Below are 19313 nucleotides of genomic sequence, written 5' to 3'. Positions count from 1 at the left end.
GTAAGGAAAAACAGAAGAGCAACTCTTTCCCAGGTGACTGAGAATGTCAATGCAGGATGTGTCAGCAAGAACAGTCTGTCAATATTATAGTAGGGTTTGCAATGCATAAACCTCTCAATACAAAGACAAATGCACATCTAATGCCCCGTTTCCACTGGCTGAGCGTCTGGACGCGGCCGTGTTTTGTGGAGGTTAAATATCTGGTGCTGGACGTGTCCATAAGACTGTAGACAGACAGGGAAGAGATCAGAGACATTGTGTCTCAAGTGCCGTGTGCGATCACGAAGAAATTGCAGTTTTATTAGCAGCATGGAGTGAAATCCACGTACAGAGACAATGACTGCTTACAGTTAATATCCCAGTGTATTAAAAACTTGGATTTCACAGGACCGGTGCAGTGCCGTGACTAGTTAAAATAAACTGGAGGATAATAATGTTATTAATATTGTATGACAGCTGGCCGGTGTTTCAGGCTGTGTTGTGTGAATGGTGTGCAGGACAATCCGCAGACAATCAGTGTGAAGGCGAACACGATTCAGTTAACGTGCCCATTTACAAGTTAAATTAATGAATAAATAATTACAGCAGATCTGGGTTTCTCTCTAAAACATAAAGGACTGGTTTAATAAATGCGTCCATAAGTCCATTGTATATTGTATCTGGATGATTAATCATGAAACATATGTATTTTGTTTCAACTGTAACTTGCCCTGGTTAAGGACGTCTGATAAGTAAATTATAAATAATTCGGCAAAAAGTATTGTTTGCAGTTACAAATCTGTAGTAAGAGTAATAAGGGAGTCACACTCTGCCGTTTAAAATACATACAGTGAGGGAAAAAAGTATTTGATCCCCTGCTGATTTTGTATGTTTGCCCACTGACAAAGAAATGATCAGTCTATACTTTTAATGGTAGGTGTATTTTAACAGTGAGAGACAGAATAACAACAAAAAAATCCAGAAAAACGCATTTCATAAAAGTTATACATTGATTTGCATGTTAATGAGGGAAATAAGTATTTGTTCCCCTATCAATCAGCAAGATTTCTGGCTCCCAGGTGTCTTTTATACAGGTAATGAGCTGAGATTAGGAGCACTCTCTTAAAGGGAGTGCTCCTAATCTCAGCTCGTTACCTGTATAAAAGACACCTGTCCACAGAAGCAATCAGTCAATCAGATTCCAAACTCTCCACCACGGCCAAGACCAAAGAGCTGTCCAAGGATGTCAGGGACAAGACTGTATACCTACACAAGGCTGGAATGGGCTACAAGACCATCGCCAAGCAGCTTGGCGAGAAGGTGGCAACAGTTGGTGCGATTATTCGCAAATGGAAGAAATACAAAATAACTGTCAGTCTCCCTCGATCTGGGGCTCCATGCAAGATCTCACCTCGTGGAGTTTTAATGATCATGAGAACGGTGAGGAATCAGCCCAGAACTACACGGGAGGATCTCGTTAATGATCTCAAGGCAACTGGGACCATAGTCACCAAGAAAACAATTGGTAACACACTACGCCGTGAAGGACTGAAATCCTGTTGAATCCTGTCCTGAAATGCCAATGAACATCTGAATGATTCAGAGGAGAACTGGGTGAAAGTGTTGTGGTCAGATGAGACCAAAATCGAGCTCTTTGGCATCAACTCAACTCGCTGTGTTTGGAGGAGGAGGAATGATCCCAAGAACACAATCCCCACCGTCTAACATGGAGGTGGAAACATTATGCTTTGGGGGTGTTTTTCTGCTAAGGGGACAGGACAACTGCACCGCATCAAAGGGACGATGGACGGGGTCATGTACCGTCAAATCTTGGGTGAGAACCTCCTTCCCTCAGCCAGGGCATTGAAAATGGGTTGTGGATGGGTATTCCAGCATGACAATGACCCAAAACACACAGCCAAGGCAACAAAGGAGTGGCTCAAGAAGAAGCACATTAAGGTCCTGGAGTGGCCTAGCCAGGTTCGAGTTGCCAAACGTCAGCCTCGAAACTGACTTGGAGAGGATCTGCAAAGAGGAGTGGGACAAAATCCCTCCTGAGATGTGTGCAAACCTGGTGGCCAACTACAAGCAACGTCTGACCTCTGTGATTGCCAACAAGGGTTTTGCCACCAAGTACTAAGTCGAAGGGGTCAAATACTTATTTCCCTCATTAACATGCAAATCAATTTATAACTTTTTTGAAATGCGTTTTTCTGGATTTATTTGTTGTTATTCTGTCTCTCACTGTTAAAATACACCTACCATTACAATTATAGACTGGTCATTTCTTTGTCAGTGGGCAAACGTACAAAATCAGCAGGGGATCAAATAATTTTTTCCCTCACTGTATATTTGACATTTTTTCTGCTATATGAAATATGCACTTTGCTATATTAATTATTGTTTCTACTATATGACATATCCATTTTGGTATATGATTTATTTTTTCTGTTATTTTTTAATTGAACGGCCCCTCATAGTAAATAGCTTCACAATATGGTTCAGATTAATAGTAATAACAATAACAATGCATCTTACCTCTTAAGCTAGAAAACAAAATATAATGTGTCTATTCAGTGGGTTTGTTTTACTTATTGGATGATCTGCACAATGTATCAGCTAACCTGTCAAGTGTATCTCTATGGTAACCTGTGTTGAGTAGTACTGACAGTCACATTACTGTATTTGTTAAAACAGTACCCCTTAGTGGCCACTAATGAAATAACCAGGTAGAATTGTAGGACTAATATTTTACTGTCCTTATAACAATGTCCACAATAACAATGACTAAAAGTTCTGAAATTGTTTGTTGATTATAATGTGGTTGTTATGGTATTGATTAAGGTATTTAATGATTTAATTAAACTGGTTTCAAGAGCAGTAATAAGATGTGTTTAGTGAAATAGTTTTTATTACTCAATTGGTTAAAGATTTTGATGGGGTAGCTTGACATTTTGGTGTTGGCTAGTTTTGGGGTGTTTAAGCAATGCATCATGCTATTTTATTTGATATTGTATATGTGTGTGTGTATAAAATATAGGATTATATACAAATGTGTTCCTATATGTATTCAATCACAAAAGGTCTGTTTGTCAGTGTTAACTTTATTCATCAGAGTGGGTGATGTTGATGTCACTTCTGTATGTCGTATTGGAGTATTTGTTTGAAATGAATAAAGTTTACACTGATTAACACACATTTTATAATTGTTAGGAACACATTTGCATAAGAGTCTTTATTTTATATATGCATACATATACAAATAAAGTAACATGATAGTATTAAAAGCCAAGCATGTTTTGTGTGAAGGAAGCTCTAGTGTTCACAGACCACAGGCGGCTGCACCGTCAGCGCTGCCAATCTGTCAAAGCAATATGGATGCTTTTATGTTACATATTGGCAGAGGTGGAAAGACTACTGAAAATTCCTACTCGAGTAGAAGTACGGTTACTTTTATGAAATTTTACTGAAGTAGAAGTAAAAGTACTGGTATAAAAAAATACTCTAGTAAAAGTAAAAAGTAGCTCATTTAAAAAGTAAAAGTTACTTAGTTACTTTTATCAAAACATTGTCACATGATCTCCAAGCAAACACTAACTCTAAATAAATAAATAAACACACACACACACACACACACACACACACACACATACAGACGGGTGACAAATTAAAGAAAAAACCAACATAAAGTGTCTCAGTAAGGTGTTGGGCACCACGAGCCGCCAGAACAACTTCAATGCTCTTGGCACAGATTCTACGAGTCTCTGAACTCTACTGGAGGGATGAACACCATTCTTCCAAAAGATATTCCCTCATTTGGTGTTTTGATGATGGTGGTGGAGAGCACTGTCTAACACGTTGGTCCAAAATCTCCCATAGATGTCCAATTGGGTTGAGATCTGGTGACTGTGAAGGCCATAGCATATGATTCACATAATTTTCATACTCATCAAACCATTCAGTGACCCCTCGTGCCCTGTGGATGGGGGCATTGTCATATTGGAAGAGACCACTCCCATCAGGATAGAAATGTGTCACCACAGGCTAAAGGTGATCACTCAGAATAACTTTGTAATGATTTGCAGTGACCCTTCCCTCTAAGGGGACAAGTGGACCCAAACCAGGAAAATGCCCCCCTCAGCATAACAGAGCCTCCGGACCCCCTCACTGTAGGGGTCAAGCAGTCAGGCCTGTACTGTTCTCTTGGTGTCGCCACACAAGCACTCGCCCACTTGTCCAGAACACTAGTCAGTTGAGTGTCTTTATGACTGAAGCTCCTGCCAATCGTGCCCCAATAATGACCCCTCTTTCACTTAGATCCTTTCCTCTTGCTATATTGATCCAAAATCAAAGTCAACTGGGCCTGCTCAGCATTTCTATGCATGCCACAGAGCATGATAGGATGTTAATTGCTTAATTGTAACATGCAGTACAGCTGTTTGGAGGCATCTGCATTCGTTATGTTCCTCCACTCCTTTATTCAGGTTTTTACTTTAATTTGTCACCCGTCTGAATATGTATTTATTTATTTAAATATCAGCAACAGCCATTTAGAACTACTACTACTACTACTACTACTACTACTACAAACTGTTACTTTATTGTTACATATCTGTGCACTCTGGCCATAATTGAGAATATAAATACATAAATAAATACATACATACATACATACATACATACATACATACATACATTCTCAATCATGGCCAGAGTGCACAGATGTGTAACAATAAAGTAACGGTTCTATTGATTTAGAAGTCTGTATTATTATTATTTCTAAATGGCTGTTGTTGATATTTAAATAAATAAATACAAATACAATCCCAATGCTAACTTACCTAGAACAGTAACACATGTTGATATAACGTTATTGTTAGTTTATTGTGGGGTCTACAGCCCCACCAAGAATCGTGTTAGCCCCACCATGAACAACCAAGAATATCACCGAGCAGAATAAGCGCCAGCCAGTTCCATCTGCGTCACTGCGTCACTGCTGCGTGAACTGCGGGCGTCAGCACAGTGTAGTCTGAGCCAAATTAGTTAACGTTAGCTAACGCTAGCTAGCTAAGTAATTTGGAAAATTGTACCATTGCTAACATTATTATGGATCGATCCAACCACAACAACCGGCGGATTGTGCTCCTTTGAAAATGTAAATGGCGAGTTTGAATATATTTTAAATAACAGTGTCGATTTGGAAACTGTGCTGACTTTGTCGCGTTTTGTGTGGACTGAGCGGCCACCTGTTGTGCTCCGTTAACTGCTCTCTCTCTCTCTCTCTCTCTCTCTCTCTCTCTCTCTCTCTCTCTCTCTGTGTGTGTGTGTGTGTGTGTGTGTGTCTCTCTCTCTCTCTCTCTCTCTCTCTGTGTGTCTCTCTCTCTCTCTCTCTCTCTCTCTCTCTGTGTGTGTGTCTCTCTCTCTCTCTCTCTCTCTCTCTCTCTCTCTCTCTCTCTCTCTCTCTCTCTCTTACTTTCTCTGTGTGTGAGGAGTGTGATACATGATGTGCAATGCGTTGGGTTTGTAGCGGACAGGTTTGCCAGACAACGTGAACTTGCACGTTGAAATAGCACGAATGATATTGCCTAAACTCAGTAGTAGTGACCGTCCACGTCTGTTGCTCTCGATGTAATTTCGGTCGGTGCAATCATCTACCCCAGCATCGGTTTTCAAACTGTGGTACACGTATCCAAAAATGCTGTCTGGTAACTCCGATGAGCCCCCGCTCTCACACAATTTCACCCTCCTCCACCCACGTGTCCAGAGGTGCTGCCACTGCTCCCACTGCTCCCACAACATTGTTTATTGTTGAAACTGGACCTCCATTACTGGGTGTGGACCTGGTAACTGACTTAAGTCTGCCTCTGTCCGAAAGTGCAATTGTCTGCTTCGTCTCCTCGTCTGAGCGGTAACAGATGAACTTCATATTAAAATAAGTGCAAGTTACAAATATTTAAAACATATATGTGTAACAACTTGACGAATTTTTATTAAGTATTTTCAACTGTTTTTTTGTTGTTTCTTTCACATATACACACTTAATTACTATTGTCATTGGTTTGCTTAACCATAACCCTTCTAGGTTATAGTTAGGAGGCACACACATACACCAAGATAGAGTGAACGTGTGGTTTTTATTTCTCACATGCACTTACTGTTTTATTAGGTGTAGTATTTTACATTACTCATTAAGAACAATACACAAATAATTTAAATCCATTAGTAAAATCATTTAAAACTTTTACAATTCTAAAGTGATTAAACCAAAATACCAATGTGAATTCAAAACAAAATGTGCTAAAGGGCAAACTGCCAAAAGAACAACAATTAAACAAAACAGTCTAATACATTGAAATGAACGGGAAATGCATCAGATAAACAAAAGAAACTAAAGAAAACAAAAATGAAACAATCTGATGCATTTAAAGAAAATAAGAACGGTCAATGTAACACCAAACTATCAAAACAAGAAAACAAGTGTCTTTAAAAACAATTAATTGTATTAAAAACAAATAAAATATATATTTTTTAAACAATCATCATCAGTAAAGAGTAAAAGATCTTGGACTCGGGATCCAGCAGGGGGAGTATCTGTCCCCGGAGGTGGTGTCCCATCACAGGATCCTGAGCTCCCCCAGATCTTGAATGTGCCAGTTCTTAAAGGCTTCCTCCTTGCCCCCCTGATGGATCTCAAGATTGACATAGTCTTGAACCAGGACCATGCCCCTCCGCGCGATGACTATTGGGTCCAGCTCCTGCTTGTTGAAGAGACAGGTGTTCCATCCCTCCCACATGGCCTGCTTCACTGCGCAGACGACACACCACAAGCACCTCAGCGATGTAGATGTTAAACCTTTGGCTGGTCCATACAGGATCTGCTGGGCAGTCGCCCGCGCAGGAATGGTAAACCTGCGGAGGAACGGGAAAAACAGGAGCCAGACCCTGCAAGTGGAGGGGCAGTCCCTAAAAATGTGAGCCTCTCCCAGGCAGCCCTTGTAGGGGCAGGTGTCAAACAGGGCCAGGCCCCTTCTGTAAATGAACACTTGGGTGGGGAGACACCGACTCACGGCCATCCAGGGGACATCTTTCTTCATGTTTGTGAGGCAAATGTGCAAAGCGTTATCCCAGATATTCCGACAGGTTTTTGGAGGGAACTATTCTGCTGGTCTCCTGGGTAGATCTCATCTGGTTACAGATGGTCTTGTAATCCCAGGAGACCAGCACAGCTTTGTGGAGGCCTACTTCGAGTGCAAAGGCTCGGAGCGCCCTGTAGAACAGCGGGGGATCCCACGAGTGCGGCCTAGTGTTGTCCATGGTGCAGAGGCAGAGTGGTTCATGAAACTCACTTTCTTGCCAGCAGCCTGGATGTTCTTAACCACATACACCAGCCCCTGCGCCTTAATAAGCTGCACAACGTCCGGGACCCCCCTACCTCCATCCAGGGCTCCCTTCACCATCTGCACTCTTTTCAGCCTCTCCATTTTACTCCCCCAGACAAAGCAAAATATAATTCTATTTATCAATTTTGCGGTATGCCTGTCTGGGGGAAATATCATGCCGACGTAGAGAAGTATCGGGTAGAGGATGGCCTTTACGACCAACACCTTACCAGTCATCGTCAAGGTCCTTGTGCTCCAGCTGTGGATCTTCCTTTGTACTTTAGATAAAGCTTCCTCCCAGCCCACGTCGATCGCGATCCCCAAGACCTTGATGAACGGCTTCCCAGGGAACATGGTCGGTGGGCCCCGGCTGACAGGCCATGCCTGGGAGAGGTAGACCTCGCTCTTGGCCTTATTCACAGCAGCCCCCGTCGCCCTGCAGAAGCCGTCCAGCAGTTCCTCCACCCTGGCCACGGAGGGTGCGTCCGTGCAGACCACAGCCATGTCGTCCCGCATCACTGACAGCCTCTCTGCCCTCTACCTCCTGCCCCGAGGAGTCATGGAGGACATTGCAGGCCGCCTCTCCTTTGTTTTCTTGAAGAAGAAGTGGCTGCATTTCTCATCGTCCTCTATGATGCGGACCCTGGAAAGGACCTTGATCTTTTCCTGTTCCTCCCTATAGAGGGTGGAGAGGCTCAGTTTTACCCGGGCCACCTCTCAGCCAGGTCGAAGTCTCTGAGCTGTAACAGACTCAGGCGCTGGAGGCGGGCGTTCAGGTGGGAATATCTCGCCGCCTCTCGGGAGCTTTCCATTTCCCTAGCTGAATGACGTAGCCCTAGGTTCTTTCCTTCGCCATCTCCCAACATCAAAAAGGTCCTTCAGGGTCCTCCACTCCTCAAGGCGTCTGCCAATGGTCTTAACGACACACGAGCAGAGAGGTGTTGATCTTCCAGACCCCAGGCCCTGACTCCCGTGTGCTTGTCAGGAGCCTGTGGTCTGAAAAGAAGACCGCCGGCTGGTCAGTCAATTAAAGATTTGAAGTCAGTCATCCAGACCAGCAGCAGTGAGGTAAGTTAACTGACTATCTAGCCACCAGTATTAGTCAGTAGGTTGAACACGTTTTAATCGAAATTGAAGATCGATCGAAACAAGCATTTCATTTCGACCATCATATTTGAAGACAGGGTCGTGATTTATTTATTTATTTGGCTTCGCCAAACCCATATTAATTCAAGTATCAGAAAAACAAAATGACAGCAGACAGTAAATATCTCTGCCAGTTCATAAACTCACCGGCCACCACTGCCAGTGACACCAGAGCATTATTAATAAATTACATTATGTCAATGTCACAAAAAATATGTAAATGTTTCATATGTAAAACAAAACGATTTGTGGTTATGAATCAAGTTATGAGTAGTTCAGTTACAAAAGTATTTAATGCATTGTGATTTGGCACATTTATTTCCCCTTAGTACAGTACTATCTATAGTTTGTCCATAGCTGGAGTGACAAGAACACACTGGCTGTGATGTCTGTGAGATTGACACAGCCACGTAGCCAATAAAATCAGCTTTCAAATGATATACAGATTCGGCGGTTAGCCAATAGCATCTCAGCACAAGAGGAGTGTGTAAAAATGGTGATGCAACGCGGCAGCGTAGTCTTATTTTTGTAAGGACTGGACTGGTGATCCTGTGGTGGAATTGTAAGTAGTATATTGTGGTTATTTGTATTATTTAATCTACAGTTTTGTTTGCCCACTTGGGTAAGTGTTTGGACAGCTCTCACAAACTCCCTCGCACAGTAGGTTCTGTTTCTCCCGTCAACACATATTGAAATATATTGAAACAACGTGCAGAAAAAACAACTTTTTACTATTATATTTTGTAAGGCCGTCTACTAATAAATAAATAAATAAACAAATAATATTATTATTATTATTATTATTATTATTATTATTATTATTATTATTATCATTATTATTATCTTGTGTTATACGTATTGTGTTACTCCAAGCTATGTTCATATATATAGAATATTTCAGCGATTTATGGGCTTTTGAAATTGGGCCAGTCCTTTTAGGAGAAAATTCCCATTTTTTAATGTCAGCCGAAGAGGGTAATGCACAAGCAACAGTCATTTCCATCAATGATTATTGTAACAGTAGTTCATATAATGTGGGTTTTTCGCATTTGCATTGCAATTACATTTTGCAATTACATCATTGTTAACGGAACTACCAAAACAAAACATGTCTTTTTAGATAATGACAAGATATCAGGCATCATGCAGGCCAGCACAGAAATACATCATGTGATACAAACTGATTAATTATTGAGTATAGAAAATTAACAGTGTGTGTGTATATATATATATATATATATATATATATATATATATATATATATATATATATATATTTTTTTTTTTTTTTCTTTTCTTTTTTTCTTTTTTAAATCTCACATATTGTGATGTGATCTGTGTCACATGTTACATCATTCCACTTTCCATTACGCAGTATGACAGCACAGTCCTCATTGTTTCCACTATTGTTGGGTTCACCATCTGCCCAGTTGGAGAATGCAAGGGGCTGCTCCTCTAAATCCACAAAGGTTCCTTCAGTTTTCCTGTCATTTGCTCCAATATAAGCAGTTTCAGACTCGGTAAGAAGCTTTGAAATAGCCAGATTTTCCACATTGCTCTTCGGTGTGAAAGTTTTTCCATCAGCATCACCACAGACCTTTAAACTGTGTTCAAAAGTTCCACGTTCTTTATTGGTCACCAAGTACTTATTGCCAACTATTTTCCAGTACCGAAATTGTGCAGCTTCAAGAAAGAACATAAAATCAATTACCATACAATCTGTATGTGTAGATGTCTTGAGTTTCCAAGCTATTATGGATATTTTAGTACTCTCTCTATCTCTCTCTCTCTCTCTGTCTCTCATATATATATATACACGGAATACATAAATTATCTTTTTAAAATGAAAATCTTACCTTTTTCAATTCTGGACAGACTGTCTTTAAGTGTCTTAACCTCTGACTGTAATTCAGCAATTTTGTTTTGCTCCAATGGTGGACCTGAAGAAGAAGCTGTAATCACAAATGTTTATTTTTTCACAAGGTCAGTCCTGAACAGTTTCCTCAAATTTACATAATAAAACTAAATGTGAAAAAATAAAAATCAACTGAAAAAAGGTTTAAAATGTTTTTAAATGGAAAAATGTTGGTTGCACATCCATTATTCTGCAAAATCTTGCTCTACCAGTGTGTGCTGCCTCAGCAGGGGTGTTTACAGATTAGGAGTAGCACTAAATGAAAGGCCCCTTAACTTTAAACAACATAGGGATGCATGTATGCATTGTTTTTCAGGTAAAAAGATTCTGCAAGTTGTAAATGCCATTAGCACACTGTACCTGAAGGCCCGGCTTCACCTTTTTCCCCCTTCAATCCTAATAGACCAATGGGACCACTTTTCCCAGGAGGACCCTGGATTCCTCTCTCACCTGCTTTGAAGAATTATATTAGACCAGATATATAGCAACAAGTAAAAGACCGATTGATCATGTTTTTCAAACTACATAAAAGGCTCTATGATGAGCTTGAAAATATCGCATTGACTGCTCAGAGTCTTGACCTCAGACCTCAAATACTGAGTGCATGCCTAGGACTGGTTAGCTTATTGTTCTAGGAAGCTTGCTAATTGTATTTTGTATAGATTGTTTTAATGCACTTGTGTAATGCTTTAAAATGTTTCCTTTGTTAACTGTCGACTCCCTGGATAAATAAATACATAAATAACATAGTGCTAAGCCAAAATAGTGTTCATTAAACTTTACTTATTTTTCATTGATATGTTTTCAGAGCTTGTAAAGCAGTGATTTCGCTGAAAGACTGTAAACATTGGACTGCCACTCTATATAAATCAAGGGAGAGGCAGTGCAAGATGTAAATGATGCCCATTTCTACCCAGTTCAGTCAACTACAATCATTACTGTTCTTTGCATTGAACAATTTGGAAACCAAGTTCTGTAGCTTTACAGACCAATAAAAAGTACAGCCCTACAATAAACACCAAGCACTACATTCTTCTCATTTTTGTATTACTAGTAGTAGTAGTAGTAGTAGTAGTAGTAGTAAATCTAATTGTCATTATTTTCATTCCTTTAATATGTTTTTATTAACTAATAGTCTGAGACATCAACCAAAAGGTCTGACATGGGAAAAGCATGAATGTACAATGATTTAGTGAAAAGTAAGTAAAACAAAAGTAATAGGATCAATAAGAAAAAAGATACTTCAGGGACAAGTACCTATGTATTCCAAATTTGAATTAAATTAAATGTCATAATAATGACATAATAAATGAATAATAATAAACTAGCACGTATTTCCCCACATCCTCGTCTCCGTCTTACTTAAACCACACCTGAGAGCCCCAGCAATGCTGGACCTACCCCCCTCCCCCACACTGTCACAATGTATATATAAAAAATATGTATGTATACACCGATCGGACATAACATTATGACCATTGACAGGTGAAGTGAATAACACTGATAATCTCGGCACCTGTCAGTGGGTGGGATATATTAGGCAGCAAGTGAGCATTTTGTCCTCAAAGTTGATGTGTTAGAAGCAGGAAAAATGGGCAAGCGTAAGGATCTGAGCGACTTTGACAAGGGCCAAATTGTGATGGCCAGATGACTGGGTCGGAGCATCTCCAATACTGCAGCTCTGGTGGGGTTTTCCTGATCTGCAGTGGTCAGTACCTATCAAAAGTGGTCCAAGGAAGGAAAAGCGGTGAACCAGCGTCAGGGTCACGGGCGGCCAAGGCTCACTGATGCACGTGGGGAACGAAGGCTGGCCCGTGTGGTCCAATCCAACAGACGAGCTACTGTAGCTCAAATTGCTGAAAAAGTGAATGCTGGTTCTGATAGAAAGGTGTCAGAACACACAGTGCATCGCAGTTTGTTGCGTATGGGGCTGCGTAGCCGCAGACCAATCAGGGTGCCCATGCTGACCCCTGTCCACTGCCAAAAGCACCTACAATGGGCATGTGAGCATCAGAACTGGACCACGGAGCAATGGAAGAAGGTGGCCTGGTCTGATGAATCACCAGTTCAAGGTGTTGACTTGGCCTCCAAATTCCCCAGATCTCAATCCAATCGAGCATCTGTGGGATGTGCTGGACAAACACGTCCGATCCATGTAGGCCCCACCTCGCAACTTACCGGACTTAAAGGATCTGCTGCTAACGTCTTGGTGCCAGATACCACAGCACACCTTCAGAGGTCTAGTGGAGTCCATGCCTCGACGGGTCAGAGCTGTTTTGGGACCTACACAATATATATGGCTGATCGGTGTATATTGTTTGGAATTAGATTAATTATATTAATTGGAAATACATAGAAAAAAATACATAGATTATGATGGTAAATAATTTAAGGATCAATTTTTGTGATTCAAATTTTGTTTTATTCAGGTACCTGCATTACTCCTGGTACATTGAGAAATGTTTAATTGACTTAAGAATGGGCATTGTTGAATCAAACAGATTGGAAGCATATGTCCAAATGCACATATTTCAGATTTCACTCAATTACATCCCAATATACTATTTAAGTTATTTGTAATGTTTTTAATTAATCCTTTTCAAATCTCACATCTGGGGCATAATGTTAAATATATGAACAAACCGTTCTCTCCCTTTTCTCCTTTCTGTCCAGGGCCTCCATCTCTGCCATCTTTCCCATCTCTCCCATCCCTCCCTGGTGCTCCGTTGTTGCCGGGAGTCCCTGGGATTCCTGGGTATCCAGAGCAGGTGTTTGTCTGGAGATCTGCACTCAGACCCACACCGAGCTCCACCGTCAGCAGAGCCACTGCAATGAGCAGTGCTGCACACTGCCTGGACACAAGCATCCTGGGACTGGCCAATAAAGCACTCTGAAACCATGAATACGTTAAATTTTGTTAAACAAAATGATAACGTAAGCAATATATATACACTACCAGTCAAAAGTTTTAGTACACCTACATTTTTCCAGTTTTTATTGAAATCTACGCCATTTAATGTCTCAGTGTACTCTGAAATTAAAGCATAGAACAAATAAACAATTGGAGATAAAAAAGAAATCATGGAATCGTTTTCTTTAACAAAATGTATCCCCTTAAGCTGACAAACACCTCTGGTACCCTTAAAAAAACACCAAATCCGTGTGCTTCTCTTTAATCCCATGTGCACTCTTCACTGTTGTATTGTTTTCCAGGTGTTTGGTATCACATGAAAGCTGAGACTCTCAGCTTTATAACAATGTGAAGCATTCTCTGATGTGAAAAATTGAGCTGTGCGTAACACTGCTAAATAATGCTATGAGATATATGTCTTAAATGTACATTATTTTGGTTTACAGTTTTTGGTAATCTAAACTTTTTTTTTTTAACCTCTGGCAGTTTACCACTTACCTTTGTACCATTTCAGGTTATTCACTGGACTTGAACTGCTTAAAGTTAAATAAAAACTAGAAAAATGGGGGTGTTCTAAAACGTTTGACTTTTGGTAGTGTAGTTACATTTGAAAACACTGAAATTAAAATACTTACATTCTGAGGGAATATTTCTTCAATGTTCTTTCCTGAATTGTTTCCTTTAGGAACATAACACAAGTTGATGTCAATGAGAGTGTTTTTATTGCTGTTTTTTGTTTGTTTGTATGATGACGTTTGGTGCCTTAGAATTATTTTATAAGGCATGCATGATCAATAAAAGTATTTATTTATTTTACAAATACATTAATAGATACATTGAATACATTTCAAGAACAATGGTTTATAACAAACATTTGACAATATTTTGAATACCCATTGGAAAGTCTAATGTGTTTTTGCAATGAGCAGATCAAATCAATTGTGCAGGAAGTTACTGAATCATAAAATACTGAATCATTTCATATATATATATATATATATATATATATATATATATATATATATATACACACACATTAGAAGATCCTGGGAGAGGGAGAAACATTTTATATTGCTTTACTTACAAGAAACATGCAAATCATGCATGCAAAACATTTATTTTACAGTAAATATAAAAACCTAATAAACAGGTTTTTATGTTGTTTACTAATGAATGCAAATACTTTACAAAGTTTAAATAATATGTCATAAACTGGTAGAATGCATGATTCATGAGAAAACATAAATTCTGATTTAATTTCCAAGTACAGTATACTTCAGTTCCCTGCAATAATGCAAAATTATAATTTGCAGTATTTTTTATAATACAATTATATGTAGAAAAAAACTACTCTGTAAAACACTGCAGCTTTTATTGGTAAGCATATAACATGTATGTATTATCAGTTTATTATCCTTTTCTCTGCCATAGCTTAAAATGTAGAAATAACTTACCTCTCTGTTTGAGTTGATCTTTTGACAATTTCTTAAGATTTAGTTTTCTCTTTATTCCTTCCTGCACTAAAGCAGTGTGAGGTTCGGCGAAGAGGCACATTCTCATTGGTCTTTTTATCCCATTTTTATCTGATTCTTATCTGTTTGAGATGTGGGTATATTTAATGTCTGATTTTTGAGTAAAGGAAAAACAGGGGCATAATTTTGTTATTTAACTTTGATTTTAAACATACCTGTATAATTCCTTTTAACAAAAATAGCAATCTGATCATCTTATAACAGACTGTGAGGAATGGAGTCCAGGTGGCAGCTGCAGGTTTGCAGTTGTGAATTTGCATATAAAGAGCATATGTATGCAGTCTGTCAAAATGTCATCACTTCTAAATATGTTACAATCTGTGTTTTAAAAAGATGATGGCAATGCATTTTATATTATCGTTTCACCCAAAAAGTCAACAACACACAAAAACAAACAAACAAAAATTCATTTTTCAAATCTTTGGAATCCCAGTATGTCCTGTTCCTAGAATGACATAAGACAGGTTGAATGGTAAAGTATCTATCAATGTTGTGTTTGGTTTATTTATATGAATATTGTTTGTGTTATTATTACTTCATAGATTCAAATGTGTGTATTAAATTGACCTACTCCACTCATTCTTGTATAAGTAAATTTGTTAATTACAGATAATTAAACAGAGCACAAAGTAAGCATTGATAGTGGAGCACACTGATACTTTATGGAAAACAAAAACTAATGTTAGATGGTGTCTTACATACAATATACTGTGTAATGCCATTGACAGAAAGTTTGCAAGAATTGTTTAATTATTAGCTTATTGAATAAACAATCAGACTTTATGAGACTGCTAAAGGGGGACCATGTAACAATGAGTATTCTGACTATTGAGCATGCACTGCAAATTAGCACAGTACAAACAGCAACCTGCACATTTTTGCTCCCAATATTATGGACTTTGTTTGTTAATTACATTCATTACACTCTCTTATATGCTTTCTTAAAAGATATTTTCATGTAACTATTTAATTTCCATTCAAAAATAGTATATCTAAAGAAAACAGTTGTAAAAATGCAACTGGAATTTATAATAATACATTTTTAGGCATAATATACAAACCAAATATGTATATCCATCAATGGCTAAATAACTGCGCCTTTATATCCTGTCCATGAAAATTACAAACAGGAGTAGGGACAAGATGCACCCTTGGCGGAGTCCAACACCCACCTTGAACATTTTCGAATTTCGGTTTTGAGCTTTAATTTAGTTTTAGGTCACCTTTCCTTGTTTGTTATCAAACTAAGGAAGAAGCTTGCTATAGCTTCTGTTAGCAGTTTGTAGTTTGCATGTTTGTTTTGTTTCCCTGGTTTATGAATTATTAAGTGTATTTTGAAGGTCTGTGTTTCACAAACTCTTGTTGTTGAAACTTCAATTGGAGTTGAGTGATGGAGTCTCTGGGGAGTCGGCTGGTTCCTGCTGTGTGCCCATTCCTCAGTGAGGCGGTTTGGCCATGTCACAACCAGCATGGCAGTGTTATCTATTGCGCTTTGGTGAGCACAGCCCTGTATCGTCAAACACAAAGCACCAAAGCTGTGTCTCGTCAAAGACTCCTTGTTTACCACAAGCCTACCTTTCTCATTTAGGGATATATATATACACCCATATTTATGTATCCTCTTCATGTGGGCAATGTTCACAAATCATTCACAAACATTACAAAATGCAGATACAAATCTTCAGTAAACCTTAGTATATTGGATATGAATCAAATGTAAATGGAATTAAATCAAATATAAATGTAATAGTAAGTAAGTAATAGTAATAGTAAATTTAAGTATAGTTATAATATATCAAGCCATTTAAAAACCATTACTTCAAAATACTATAATAAGTCCATTGTCATGACATATTGGCAAAGAAAATGCAGCCACAACATTGGGAAGCGTTGGGAAGGAGCATACTAAATTGTATTGAACTAACAGTGGTCATTTGGGACATCAGGGTGAATTGAAAAAGGAAATATGTGAATATCTAAAATGTTCAATTATAAATGACAATGAGTTTAGGCATCAAGACATCTAGTATAAAACATAACATTCAGATACAATTCTGCATTCATACCATAAGGAGCTGAAAACATTTTAAATTCCATACAGTGAGGGAAAAAATTATTTGATACCCTGCTGATTTTGTACGTTTGCCCACTGACAAAGAAATGATCAGTCTATAATTTTAATGGTAGGTGTATTTTAACAGTGAGAGACAGAATAACAACAACAAAATCCAGAAAAACGCATTTTAAAAAAGTTATAAATTGATTTGCATGTTAATGAGGGAAATAAGTATTTGACCCCTTCGACTTAGCACCTGGTGGCAAAACCCTTGTTGGCAATCACAGAGGTCAGACGTTTTTTGTAGTTGGCCACCAGGTTTGCACACATCTCAGGAGGGATTTTGTCCCACTCCTCTTTGCAGATCCTCTCCAAGTCAGTTTCGAGGCTGACGTTTGGCAACTCGAACCTTCAGCTCCCTCCACAGATTTTCTATGGGATTAAGGTCTGGAGACTGGCTAGGCCACTCCAGGACCTTAATGTGCTTCTTCTTGAGCCACTCCTTTGTTGCCTTGGCTGTGTGTTTTGGGTCATTGTCATGCTGGAATACCCATCCACGACCCATTTTCAATGCCCTGGCTGAGGGAAGGAGGTTCTCACCCAAGATTTGACAGTACATGGCCCCGTCCATCGTCCCTTTGATGCGGTGCAGTTGTCCTGTCCCCTTAGCAGAAAAACACCCCCAAAGCATAATGTTTCCACCTCCATGTTTGACGGTGGGGATGGTGTTCTTGGGGTCATTCCTCCTCCTCCAAACACGGCGAGTTGAGTTGATGCCAAAGAGCTCGATTTTGGTCTCATCTGACCACAACACTTTCACCCAGTTCTCCTCTGAATCATTCAGATGATCATTGGGAAACTTCAGACAGGCCTGTACATGTGCTTTCTTGAGCAGGGGGACCTTGCGGGCGCTGCAGGATTTCAGTCCTTCACGGCGTAGTGTGTTACCAATTGTTTTCTTGGTGACTATGGTCCCAGCTGCCTTGAGATCATTAACAAGATCCTCCCGTGTAGTTCTGGGCTGATTCCTCACCGTTCTCATGATCATTGAAACTCCACGAAGTGAGATCTTGCATGGAGCCCCAGACCGAGGGAGACTGACAGTTATTTTGTGTTTCTTCCATTTGCGAATAATCGCACCAACTGTTGTCACCTTCTCACCAAGCTGCTTGGCGATGGTCTTGTAGCCCATTCCAGCCTTGTGTAGGTCTACAATCTTGTCCCTGACATCCTTGGACAGCTCTTTGGTCTTGGCCATGGTGGAGAGTTTGGAATCTGATTGATTGATTGCTTCTGTGGACAGGTGTCTTTTATACAGGTAACGAGCTGAGATTAGGAGCACTCTCTTAAAGGGAGTGCTCCTAATCTCAGCTCGTTACCTGTATAAAAGACACCTGGGAGCCAGAAATCTTGCTGATTGATAGGGGATCAAATACTTATTTCCCTCATTAACATGCAAATCAATTTATAACTTTTTTGAAATGCGTTTTTCTGGATTTTTTTGTTGTTATTCTGTCTCTCACTGTTAAAATACACCTACCATTAAAAGTATAGACTGATCATTTCTTTGTCAGTGGGCAAACGTACAAAATCAGCAGGGGATCAAATACTTTTTTCCCTCACTGTACATGATGATGTAGTTTTAGTCCCATGATATAGCATTCTACTATCCAATAATTACTACTGTACAGGCTTCATTGCCATTGGTGTTGTTAGGTCACCTGTTTGCCAGATGGAGAATGCAAGGGGTATCTCTTCTAATTGGGGTGATGAATATGGCAAATAATTTGCATTTTTGCTCGATAGACATTTGCACCAGGCAGACCCCTCTGCAGTGTGCAAACCCTACGAATATCTAGCCCATTGTGAAGAGCCATATATTCAAGATAGTGTAAACTCAGGTGTCCATGATGCAGGTGCAAAATTACATAAGCCTAATAAAAGCTGAGTGATTAATAAATGCAGCTTTTTGAACCTGAACAGGATTGTGCCTGAAGCCCTGGTTCCCCTTTTTCAACTTTCATTCCTACCGGACCCATGACCACATTTTCCTGGTGGTCTCTTGACAAGGCCAGGTACTGTGTATTGCAACAAGTAAAGCAATGTTTTGTCTGAGGATATTTTGTAAAGCAAACAATAGAACAATTGATTTGTTTTCTTATTTTATGGTGATTGCATGTAGATCTACCAAGATAATAACAACATGGCATTTATATGTCAGAGGCTGCTTCAGCAGAACAGGTTCTGCAAAGATGTACTTATCTGAAAATAGTACAGCTCCAAAGTATAATAAAGCAATCAAATGCTTTTTGCCCCATACGGAATGAATACATATATATTTTTAGATGGTAGAAATGTGTGTTTCTTATACACTACATGGCCAAAAGTATGTGTA

The 19313-nt window shown here is 39.3% G+C and overlaps 1 protein-coding gene across 1 annotated transcript; it reads right to left on the bottom strand.

Moving 5' to 3' along the window:
- Positions 1 to 9513: 9513 nt before the first annotated feature.
- LOC136752975 (mannose-binding protein C) lies at positions 9514 to 14869 on the bottom strand. Its single transcript, XM_066708766.1, has 6 exons — positions 14785 to 14869; positions 13966 to 14009; positions 13063 to 13309; positions 10780 to 10869; positions 10361 to 10456; positions 9514 to 10187 (listed from the first exon to the last, which is right to left on the bottom strand). Exons 3-6 carry the CDS (start codon positions 13283 to 13285, stop codon positions 9814 to 9816), a joined length of 783 nt encoding a protein of 260 aa, XP_066564863.1. The 5' UTR covers positions 13286 to 13309; positions 13966 to 14009; positions 14785 to 14869; the 3' UTR covers positions 9514 to 9813.
- Between the last annotated feature and the right edge of the window lie 4444 nt (positions 14870 to 19313).

The sequence above is a fragment of the Amia ocellicauda genome, chromosome 1, assembly GCF_036373705.1.
Source record: "Amia ocellicauda isolate fAmiCal2 chromosome 1, fAmiCal2.hap1, whole genome shotgun sequence".
In the NCBI taxonomy this organism is placed as follows: domain Eukaryota; kingdom Metazoa; phylum Chordata; class Actinopteri; order Amiiformes; family Amiidae; genus Amia; species Amia ocellicauda.
Note: the sequence above shows the minus strand (reverse complement) of the source record. Positions and strands in the feature narration are given on the sequence as shown.